At 37.8% G+C, this 12576-nt stretch overlaps 1 protein-coding gene across 1 annotated transcript; it reads right to left on the bottom strand.

Annotated features, from left to right (window-relative positions):
- Window positions 1–3801: 3801 nt before the first annotated feature.
- Window positions 3802–4728, bottom strand: LOC109564500 (olfactory receptor 4N4C). Its single transcript, XM_019967931.2, has one exon. The coding sequence runs from the start codon at window positions 4726–4728 to the stop codon at window positions 3802–3804; it is 927 nt and encodes a 308-aa protein (XP_019823490.2).
- Between the last annotated feature and the right edge of the window lie 7848 nt (window positions 4729–12576).

Raw genomic sequence — 12576 nt, 5'->3', positions numbered from 1 at the left:
CATGTCTGACCCTGCGAACCCACAGACTGCCACACACCAGGCCTCCCTGTCCTCCACTATCTCCCAGAGATAGTCCTCTGGGAGATAATGGAGCACCATCTCCACTATCCTCAGAATTTGCTCAGATTCATGTCCTTTGAGTTGATGATGCTATCTAACCATCTCATCCTCTGACACCCTCTTTTGCCTTCAATCTTTCCAGCATCAGGGTCTTTTCTAATGAGCTGGCTGTTCTTATCAGGTGTTATATATGTTTCATCAATTCCTTTCTACCACAAAGTCAGTTTTTAAAATTATTATTAACATAATCACATTAAGTAAAACTCTATATTGGTTCCTATTTAAAATTTTTCAAGTTAGCTTTGTACAATAAGAAATCATAATGCATGCATTACTCATTCACTTCTTACTAGCCATTATTGAGAATCTATCAGAGCAAGTCATTGTGATGAAACACAAATTTAATAGTACAAACTCTAATTTCAAAGAAGATAGAAATTTTAAACACAGACACATATAAAATAATGGTAAAATCTTTGTAAAAGAACAGCTAGAGTATCATGAGAGCAAAGAGGAGTAAACGCTGGTATGGGCGTTGGAAATATATCAAGAAGCAGGAAGCACTATGGTTCAGTCTTCACTGAAACGTTCATCAGCAAGAGGTAAAGGAGAATAGTGTGCAAAGTCATTGAAGAATCAAACTCCCTTCCTGTGCTGAAACAGTAACAGGCAAGACTGGAAAAGTGGGTAATTTCTAACAGATTATATTTGATTAAGTTTACAATTCATTGGAAGAAATTCAGGAGATAATCCATGAGATGCTGTTTTACACTACACATAAAGGATATATCTAACTGATGATAAAATTGACAATTTCTCAGCTATGTTGTGGAGAAGGCAATGGCACCCCATTCCAGTACTCTTGCCTGGAAAATCCCATGGATGGAGGAGCCTAGTAGGCTGCAGTCCATGGGGTCACTAAGAGTTGGACATGACTGGGCAACTTCACTTTCATTTTTCACTTTCATGCATTGGAGAAGAACATGGCAACCCGCTCCAGTGTTCTTGCCTGGAGAATCCCAGGGACGGTGGAGCCTGGTGGCCTGCCGTCTATGGGGTTGCACAGAATCAGACATGACTGAAACGACTTAGCAGCAGCAGCAGCAGCAATGTTGAGCTATTATTGCTGTGTCCTGTAGATATATCGTGAGAATTTTTCAATATTTTTCAAAAGTACACTCTTATGTTTTAAATTCAAAACTTATGATGGCATTCAACATGACAGGTATTAATCTGATAGATTTATTCTGGGACATAGGACAAATTTCAAACTTTTAAAAACTGAGATCATATCAAATATGTTCTTAGACTACAATAGAATTAAACTAGAAATGTATTAGGCATATTCTCAAAACTTTAGGAAAAAACACACTCTGAATAACCCATGAGTAAGAAAATCAAAGTTTAAATTAGAATATATTATTAATGGAATGCAAATGAGAACACAACATAAAAAATATGCAATATGTAGATAAAGTAGTGCTGAGAGGGAAATTTGTAGCAGCAACTGATTTTATTTAAAAGGTTTGTAAGAAAGAATTTAAATCAATAATTTAATCTCCAAATTTAGGAAAAAAACATAAAATTAAATCCAAAGAAAGAAGAAACTAAATAATATAGGTAAAGGAAGAAATATATAAATTTCTTAAATTGAGAAAAATAAATGAACCCAAAAGCTAGTTCCTTGTAAAGAACAATAAAATTCAGAAAAATTTAGCCACATTTTCAAGGGGAAAAAGAGATTACACAAACTAATAATATCAGGAGTTAAAAAAACAATTATTATGAATATTACAGAAATTTAAAGAATGCTAATGGAACATCCCGAGCAATTTCATGCCAATAAATTTGATAACTTAGCTCAAATGCACAAAATCCTAAGACCATTAATTACCAAAACTAACTCAAGAAGAAACAAATAACTTGAATTGCTGTATATTTACTAAAGAAATTTAATTTGTACTTTAAAATCTTCCCACAAAGGAAGCTTCAGACCCAGTTGCTCATCTGCTGTATCTGCCAAACAGTTATTCAAGAAACAATCAAATAAGAAATAATCAAACTCTCAGAAGATAGATTATTAAAGGAAAAATATCTTTAATGTCCCCTGTAATATTTCTGGTGTACATTAAGTTATTAAAAGCATGTGAATATATTTGCACATATTTGTGGAATATGTTTCTCTTCTCAGTCGTTTCCAATTCAGGCTCATTGTGGTCAGAGCATGTATTCTATATGAAATACAGTGAGACTTTTATGGGCTCTCCTATGATCTATCTTTGAGAATGACTGGTGCACTTGAGAAGAACATTTGCTTGTCATTGTTGAGTGCAGTAGTCTATAAATAGCAACTAAGTCAAATTTGTAGATAGCATTGTTCAAATATCCTGTAAGCCTTAGTTGCTCATTTGTGTCCAACCCTTTGAGACCCCAAAGACTGTAGCCCACCAGGCTCCTCTGGTGGTGTCCATGGGATTTTCCAGGCAAAAATACTGGAATGGGTTGCCATACCCCCCTCCAAGGGATTTTTCCAACCCAGGGATTAAACCCGGGTCTCCTGCATTGCAGGCAGATTCCTTGCCATCTGAGCCACCAGGGAAGCCCATCTCTACTGACAGCAGCTCACATATACTGTCAATTTTTTAAAAATTAATCTCAATATAAGCTGTTGGATTCTCTACTTCTTTATTAATATATGTTTAAACGTCTATAGCCCAGCACATATAACGGTCTCCCACTCCATAAAAAATTTTATAAGTACCTAATTTCCCACATTAAACCCCACTATACTGAAAATAACTAGAGTGGTTTATGTAACCTCCAACAGAATCTACAATACCAATAAGAATCATTATCATAATCAGATTGAAATCAGTTGAAAGCAGATTTTAATATCCAGGGAGGGTTTGTAATAATGATCATGAAGCTCTGAAAAACAATCAAGTGAAATATTTGCATGGTACTTTTTCTATAAAACCAATTATTTTCCTTTCATATATCTACCAACTTTGAGGGAGGAAGAAGATATATGTTTTCAAAAATTTTCAAACTTTTTAAGCTGCTCAAAACAAGTCTGCCGCATAACATTTGGCTTTTAATGATGTTTTTCTGGTTATTGATCTCTGCCTAGAAACCTGATATTCCGCTAAATCATAGAAGAAACAATTTCAGATAAGTCAACTCTCTTGCTTAAAGTACTAAATATGAATTGTTACTGCAATTAGAATAAAATAAAACTTCTTATCTCAACCCAAGAGACCTTAGTTATTTGACCCTTACATATAAATTAACACCTAAAATTTCTCACACTTATTCATTATACTGCAACCATTCTGGTGTTTCTTTTGTGTTCTTTAAACACACAAAGTGTATTCTCTTGTTATGCATAACTTTCCCCCACTAGTTACAATAAAGTGAAGTGAAGTCTCTCAGTTGTGTCCGACTCTTTGTGACCCCATGGACTGTAGCCTACCAGGCTCCTCTGTCCATGGGATTTTCCAGGCAAGAGTACTGGAGTGGGGTGCTATTTCCTTCTCCAGGGGATCTTCCTGACTGAGGGATCAAACCCAGGTCTCCCACATTGTAGGCAGACACTTTTACCATCGGAGCCACCAGGGAAGTCCCAATAGTTATAGTAGTATATGAAAAATGGAAGGCACTCAATGAAAAGCAGTATTTGTTAAATGAATGAAAAATTTGCAGCCAGATTTCCCGTTCATGACTTCATATTATAAAACCTATTCAGAAAAACACATGCCGGCTCAATATCCTCCTCATGGAAGCTTTAACTTCCTGGTTGCGAAGGGTATAAATCACAGGATTCATCAAAGGAAAGATCACTGTGTGGAAAAAGGAAACCACCTTGTCTGCTGATAAGGCTGTGAAGGGACGAGTGTAGATAAAGATGGCAGGCCCAAACATGAGAAGTATAATAATGACATGAGTGGTGCATGTGGACAGCGCCTTGCTCTTCCCTTCAGAAGCAGACCCACTTATACGGCAGAGGATGATTGCATAGGAGGCCAGCAGGCCCAGAAAGCACAGCAGGGTGAGCAGGCCACTGTTGAAGACCATCAGGAGCTCCACCACAAAGGTGTCAGTGCAGGCCAGCTTGATGACCTGTGGCACATCACAGAAGAAGTTGTCCAGTCGGTTTGGACCACAGAAGGGCAAGCGGAGGATGAGGGCCACTTGGATAATGGAATGAACAAAGCCGCCGAGCCACAGAGCCAACAGCAAAGCATAGCAGGCTCTAGGGTTCATGACAGTCGAATAGTGTAAAGGACGACAGATGGCAATGTAGCGGTCAAAGGCCATCACGACAAGGAGTAATCCCTCCCCTCCTCCAAGGAAGTGCAAGAAGAAGAGCTGAGTGATGCAGCCTGTATAGGAGATCACCTTCTTCTCAGAGAGGAAGTCCACCAGCATCCTGGGAGCCACAATGAAGGAGTAGGATGCATCCAGGAAGGCCAGGTTGCCCAGGAAGAAGTAGAGGGGGGCCGTGAGACTGGGGTCTGACCTGATGGTGAGGATGATGAGGAAATTTCCAGGGAGGGTGATGAGGTAGAAAATTGAGATCAGGACAAAGACCAGGAGCTGAATATTTTGAGACTGGGTCAGACCAAGGAGAATGAATTCTGTCACCGCTGTGCTATTTTCTATCTTCATCTCCTGTGCCTGTAGTGCATGGGAAAGTAGAGAATTTATTTCCAGTTTTTCTCCCACTAAAAACTGTGAATTCTACATGTTATACCATTGCTGCTGCTAAGTATTTCAGTCGTGTCCGACTCTGTGCGACCCCATAGACAGCAGCCCACCAGGCTCCCCCATCCCTGGGATGCTCCAGGCAAGAACACTGGAATGGGTTGCCATTTCCTTCTCCAGTGCATGAAAGTGAAAAGTGAAAGTGAAGTCGCTCAGTCGGGTTCCACCCTCAGCGACCCCATGGACTGCAGCCTTCCAGGCTTCTCCATCCCTGGGATTTTCCAGACAAGAGTACTGGAGTGGGGTGCCATTGCCTTCTCCAATGTTATACCATTACTGTCCCATACATGAAGAAATCTCTTCTACTCTTTACCTGTGTGCCTGCTACTGCTTCAGTTGTGTCTAACTGTTTGTGACCTATGGACTGTAGCCTGCCAGGCTCCTCTGTCCGTGTGATTCTCCAGGCAAGAATGCTGGAGTGGGTTGCCATGCCCTACTCCAGGGAATCTTCCCTCAACCAGGGATTGAACCCACGTCTCCTGCACTGCAGGTGGATTCTTTACCCATGAGCACTGGGGAAGCCACTTCCACCCTTTATTCTTCTATAAATCATTAAGTGCCAACACCCAAATCTTGAAGCCACACTGTTCTGCTTCTGTCCTGCACTCCTGTTAACTTCTCTCTCATGCAGCACTCTGTCCTGCCCTGCATTTGTTTATGATTCACATGAGGCATATGAACTTTTTAAAATTCTTCAAATTTTTATTTGAATGGGGGGGAGGTGGTAAGATGGAAATTGATAGCAAAAAGGAATGGCAGAGTTTTTTAAGGCAAGAAACATTGCATATCTTGTCTGTAATGGTTAAAAGTATCTTTTTTTTTTCAAAATTTATTGAACTATTAAACTAGACAAAAATTAATACATTTACTGTATGTAAATTATACCTTAGGGAATGTTTGCCTAAAACGTTTTTAAAAACCTGCTTTCTTAAAATATTTCCTTTTTCTCTATTGAATATTAACCCATCATCCTGGTCTAAATAAAAAGAATCCTGGTTGTTCTGGAGAAATTGAGATCTGAGGCTTATCTGTACAGTTGTCTTTAAATTGGCAGTGTACTTATCCACTGTACAGGATAATTTTTGGTATGAAAATTTGAAGACCCAGTGTAGGCCACCTCAAATGTGCCTCAATAAGTTAGTTAAGAAATGGTCAATGCAAGGGAGACACTCTGATCCTTCTTTCTGTCTCCCTGAAAGCAGGAAAAAATCTCTTCATGGCACCACCTGCATCTTGGGGTAAAAGGACACCCTTGTCCCTAGAGACAGGGAATTTAAGCGAGAAGTTCATATAAACAAATCTTGTTATTTTTTATTTTTCTACCCCAAACCCAGACTCCATTTAGGTTCTTTACTAATTGACCATCTAAAGCCTAAATTTCTTTGTCCTATCTGTTACAAAGTTCCTGTTTTTTCATCTAAAAAGTATTAAAGCACCTACTTTGGCCAGTTGTTTAAATCTCATTTCTGTAAGACCTCTATGCTTGTGATTAAATTGCCTTGCATAAATTTTATTATTAGTCCAACCACAAGAACTCAAGATGGGTAGAGCAGAAATTTCCCCATCCTACACAAAAACAATAACAGTAGAATTTCTATGTATATATGATTATATCCCATTCTTTGTAATTCTATTTTTGAAAGTGTCATAATGAAAATAAATATAAAAATGTACAAATAAAATACACATGTTTTTTGTACATGCTAAAAAGTTGTTTATTTTTAGGATGGAACATTTTCAGAACTTGAAGACTTGAACTAGATGATAATACTGCACTGTAACATATATCTATTTGAAATGTAAAAATATCTGATTTTGTGTGTCTAAACCCAAATAGATTAACTAATAGCAGATGTTTTTGTATATAGCTAAAATCTGGAATTATTAAAGAGGCAGTTTACATCACATAGACACATGGATATGTATACAAATGCACATATGCACACGCACACATGCACAAACACATGAATTGATTCCCTAAGCAAAACTGAAGCACAAACATTTACAAATGGCACAATCTAAATTAACCTTTCTGTTCTGTTCTTTCCTTCCTTTCTTTTTTTCTTTCTCCCTTCCTCTTTCCCTTCTTTCATTTGTTCCTTCCTTCCTTTTTTCCTAGCATTCATTGGCTTAAATATTTATCATTTTTTTCTGTGTATAATAAAACCTGCTGCTAGAAAAGTAAGTCAGGAATCTCTCTGTACTTATTCCTAAGTTATGTGCACCTTGCACTCTATTACACAATTGGTTATTTCATACTGTTTCAGATATCAAGACTGTCTTTAGGACATAAGAGAAAACTTTAAGTATTAAAGGTTAAAGGTTGCAGATTTTTCCACTGTGCTTGGCTTTCCTATCATGCACTTATGTTCTTCTATTGACTCCTTAACAGATCGTATTGATTACCATCTAATATCCCTCACTTCTTTCTCTAGTAATATGATATATAAATTTAAGACCAAGAAAACTGGTATCTTAATAAAAGTTTTATGTATTCTCAATAAAGTAATTCTAAATATTCAGAGGAACAAGAGTTATATCATTAAGAACAGATAAAAGATGTTACTGTATTATTGAATTCAGATTTCAAATAATAAAAAAGTTTGTTTTTGCTATAACAGCTCACCATTGCATTATGAGACAGCAGATGTCCCACCAGAAAAGCTGTAACATGTTTCCATTTATTCCTTCTTCCTGTTCCTTATAATATGAAGATTGACAAATATATTTACCTCTCTAGCAATCCAACATTGATCTCACACAGCAAGCTCCACCTCTTAACAGAAGGGACAATAACTGTTTATTTCCATCTTTGTTATTAAATATCTCTTCTCTTGAAAACAGACCTCTTAACATTTGAAAACAACCAATTTGTGATGCAACAGCGAATGCACTCTGGGAATTCTAAGGCTAACCAAACTGTAGAACTCTTTTAAAAGGAATTTTTAGAATGCCAATGAGATCGAAATATTAGAGTAGAGATATGCTAGGTGCAAATACTCAAATATCAGTTAAAGAGACATGGCCTTTCTATTGGAATCTAAAATTAACATTCCATCAGTGACAGAAATGATGGAATGATGAGAATATTTATTAGGTCTGAATGAATAGAAAGTCAAGGGAGGTTTATATTTTATACTGTAATTCAAAAAAGAGAAAAGTAGTGTAACTGACAGAAAATCCAAGGTATATCAAGAAAGAAAATAATGTGGTCAAGTAGATAGTAACTATGTTAGATTCAAGATAACTTCTGGTGACAAAGGGATATGCAAGGAGAAAATAAATGATGGTCACAAAGCCTCCTTAGAATAATTCTTCTAAAGAAAAAGAACTGCATGTTGTAGGACTGATTAAAAGCTCAGAGGAGATGTCCTCCATACAGAACCTATTTGGTCTTCATATTTGCTGTTTTTCATTTTAAGTTTTGCTAAAGCAATGATGGGGTTTCCCAGGTGGCACAATGGTAAAGAATCCCCGCCTATGCAGAAGACACGGGTTCAATTCCTAGGTCAGGAAGATGCCCTGGAGGAGTAAATGGGAACCCACTCCAGTATTCTTGCCTGGAAAATTCCATGGACAGAGGACCCTGGTGGGCTACAGCCCATGGGACCACACAGTCAGACATAACTGAGTGACTGAGCATGCACATCAATGATGCAGAGCTATTTATTTTTCAATTTAATGTTATTAAGCAGAAGAAAAATAATTAGGAATCATGCAGAAGACAACATAATTTAAACTTTAGTAGATTTGATTTTGTTTTAAAGACACAGATTTTCTATTTAAAAAATTAAAATACTAACCACATATTTTAAAAATAAAAACAATGCATAATCAAACATATTTCGTTCTAATTTATAATCAGTTCAGAAAAAAAGAGGTAGGAGGAATGACAAAAGGGAAAAGTAAAGTAATAAAGAGATATACAAAGCTATGAAGATAAAAATAATAGATAAAGAAGAAGGGGAAATTAAGGATACAAATACATGCAAATGCAGCCATGAAATTAAAAGATGCTTACTCCTTGGAAGTAAAGTTATGACCAACCTAGAAAGCATGTTAAAAAGCAGAGACATTACTTTGCCAATAAAGGTCCATCTAGTCAAGGTTATGGTTTTTCCAGTGGTCATGTATGGATGTGAGAGTTGGACTATAAAGAAAGCTGAACACCGAAGAACTGATGCTTTTGAACTGTGGTGTTAGAGAAGACTCTTGAGAGTCCCTTGGACTGCAAGGAGATCCAACCAGTCCATTCTAAAGGAGATCAGTCCTGGGTGTTCATTGGAAGGACTGATATTGAAGCTGAAGCTCCAATACTTTGGCCACCTGATGCGAAGAGCTGATTCATTTGAAAAGACCCTGATGCTGGGAAAGATTGAGGGCAGAAGAGAAGGGGACAACAGAGGATGAAATGGTTGGATGGCATCACCAACTTGATGGACATAGGTTTGGATGGACTCCAGGAGTTGGTGATGGACAGGGAGGCCTGGCGTGCTGTGGTTCATGGGGTCGCAAAGAGTCGGACACGACTGAGTGACTTAACTGAACTAAATACATGAAAAGACTGTATTAGGAAAATAAATGAATATGAAAGGATAAAGAGGTATAAAAATGTATATTCTGAAAATCACATATTCAAGTAGACAACAGATAAAAGAAAGTTCTCTTTAAAAAAAAAAAAAACAAAAATTAAAATATGCACAAAAACACGTGAGAAGAAAAATTCCTGTCTTGGGGTACATTACAATCTTTATTGCCATCAAAGACTTTTTTAAATATTATTTTTTCATAGCTATAGACATAATCAGGGACCTTGCTTCCTAATGTTTGCCACAATACTTAAAATAAAATTAACTAGATGATCTAACTAGCCCTCATAACAGAGACTTCATATTATTGCTGGTAAAAATTGATAATTTTAGACAATCTTAGTAATTAAAGTCATGAACCATGCTATATTTTAGTGTTCAGTTCAGTCGCTCAGTTGTGTCCAACTCTTTGCGACCCCATGAATCACAGCACAACAGGCCTCCCTGTCCATCACCATCTCCCAGAGTTCACTCAAACTCACGTCCCTTGAGTCAGTGATGCCATCCAGCCATCTCATCCTCTGTCGTCCCCTTCTCCTCCTGCCCACAATCCCTCCCAGCATCAGAGTCTTTTCCAAGGAGTCAACTCTTAGCATGAGGTGGCCAAAATACAGGAGTTTCAGCTTTAGCATCATTCCTTCCAAAGAAATCCCAGGGCTGATCTCCTTCAGAATGGACTGGTTGGATCTCCTTGCAGTCCAAGGGACTCTCAAGAGTCTTCTCCAACACCACAGTTCAAAAGCATCAATTCTTTGGTGCTCAGCTTTCTTCACAGTCCAACTCTCACATCCATACATGACCACTGGAAAAACCATAGCCTTGACTAGACGGACCTTTGTTGGCAAAGTAATATCTCTGCATTTCAATGTGCTATCTAGGTTGGTCATAACTTTTCTTCCAAGGAGTAAGCGTCTTTTAATTTCATGGCTGCAGTCACCATCTGCAGTGATTTTCTCACATCCATACATGACTACTGGAAAACCATAGCTCGACTAGACAGACCTTTGTTGCAATGCAATGCCTCTGCTTTTTAAGATGCTAAGTTGGTCATAGCTTTTCTTCCAAGGAGCAAGCATCTTTTAATTTCATGGCTGCAGTCACCATCTACAGTGATTTTGGAGCCCAAGAAAATAAAGTCTCTCACTGTTTGCACTGTTTCTCCATCTGTTTGCCATGAAGTGATGGGACCAGATGCCATGATCTCAGTTTTTTGAATATTGAGTTTTAAGCCAACTTTTTCACTCTCCTCTTTCACTTTTGTCAAGAGGCTCTTTAGTTCCTTTTTGCTTTCTGCCATAAGGGTAGTGTCTTCTGTGTATCTGAGGTTATTGATATTTCTCCAGGCAGTCTTGATTCCAGCTTGTGCTTCATCCAGCCCAGCGTTTCACTTGATGTACTCTGCATATAAGTTAAATAAGCAGGGTGACAATATATAGCCTTGACGTACTCCTTTCCCAATTTGGCACCAGCCTGTTGTTCCATGTCCAGTTCTTGTTGCTTCTTGACCTGCTCTATCAGGAGTCAGATCAGGTGGTCTGTTATTCTCATCTCTTTGAAAATTTTCCACAGTTTGTTGTGATCCACACAGTCAAAGGCTTTGGCATAGTCAGTAAAGCAGAAGTAGATGTTTTTCTGAAACTCTCTTGCTTTTTCAATGATCCAGCGGATGTTGGCAATTTAGTCTCTGGTTCCTCTGCCTTTTCTAAATCCAGCTTGAACTGGAAGTTCATGGTTCACACACTGTTGAAGCCTGACTTGAGGAATTTTGAGCATTACTTTGCTGGCATGTGAGATGAGTACAATTGTGCGACAGTTTGAACATTCTTTGCCATTGCCTTTCTTTGGGATTAGAATGAAAACTGACCTTTTCCAGTTCTGTGGCCAGTGCTGAGTTTTCCAAATTTGCCGGCATATTGAGTACAGCACTTTCATAGCATCATCTTTTAGGATTTGAAGTAGCTCAACTGGAATTCCATCACCTCCACTAGCTTTGTTCGTAGTGATGCTTCCTAAGGACCACTTGACTTTGCATTCCAGGATGTCTGGCTCTAGGTGAGTGATCACACCCTTGTGGTTATCTGGGTCATGAAGATGTTTTTTGTCTAGATCTTCTGTGTATTCTTGCCACCTCTTTTTAATATCTTCTGCTTCTGTTGGGTCCATACCACTTCTGTCCTCTATTGTGCCCATCTTTGCATGAAATGTTAATAAATAATACATTCATTCATTTTAAAATTAATTATTTAAAAATAATCTGTACAGTGAGGAGATCTCCTTCCCATCTTAATCTCCTGTGTCCATTTGTCCTCACATCTCACAGCAGAAAATTAATATTCATTTCTGTGTGTCCTTCAAAAATTGCACACATTTACAAGAAAGCATGAAAATAAGTTCTTGATTATATTTCTTTAGATGTAATTTATAAGCATGAAAATGCACGAGTAAGTGTTGGACTTGAATATTTGTGTCAATTGTTAGCACTTAAGGAACCACTATTCCAAACAAGATGTAGAGTGTTTCCTTCATTCATTCCAGAAAATCTCTTTATGATCTTTGTCATTCTCCTCTGCAAATACTACCATAGTTAGCAACCACTTTCTAATTTCTAACATCATAGACTAGTTTTGCTTTACCTTAGGTTTTATCAAAATGGAATCACATGACATGTATTCTTTTTTATCTGGCTTTTAACTCAGCATTAAGATTTTAATGTTCATGCATGTTGCATTATCTGCAGCTGTTCCTTTTAATTACCAAATAATGTTCCATTGTGTGTATAGAATCCAAAGGTTTTATTACTTTTCTTCATTTATGGGCATTTCCACGAACATTCTAATGTAAATCATTTTGTCCACAAGTTTCCATTTCTCTTGGCTAACCACTTACGGGTAGGATCTCCGGATCCTAAGGTAGATGTAAACTAGCAACATATGAGAGAGTTTAAGTTCCTTCATCAGTTGACCAACGTTTGCTGTAGTGTGTTAATTGTGCCTTTTTATTTTTTGTATTTCTGATGCTTGGACGCCTTGGGCCCTGCCAGCCCCAGAGAGTCTGTGCCTCCCAGAGTTCTCCCATTCATACAGATAACGAATAACCCACCTGCAAAGCCACCTTTCATATGCAAATCAACCAATTTAGAACGCAGTATTTCAATTGCTTCCTT

This window comes from Bos indicus, chromosome 10 (assembly GCF_029378745.1).
Source record: "Bos indicus isolate NIAB-ARS_2022 breed Sahiwal x Tharparkar chromosome 10, NIAB-ARS_B.indTharparkar_mat_pri_1.0, whole genome shotgun sequence".
Classification (NCBI taxonomy): Eukaryota; Metazoa; Chordata; class Mammalia; order Artiodactyla; family Bovidae; genus Bos; species Bos indicus.
This window is presented reverse-complemented; position numbering and strand designations above follow the sequence as displayed.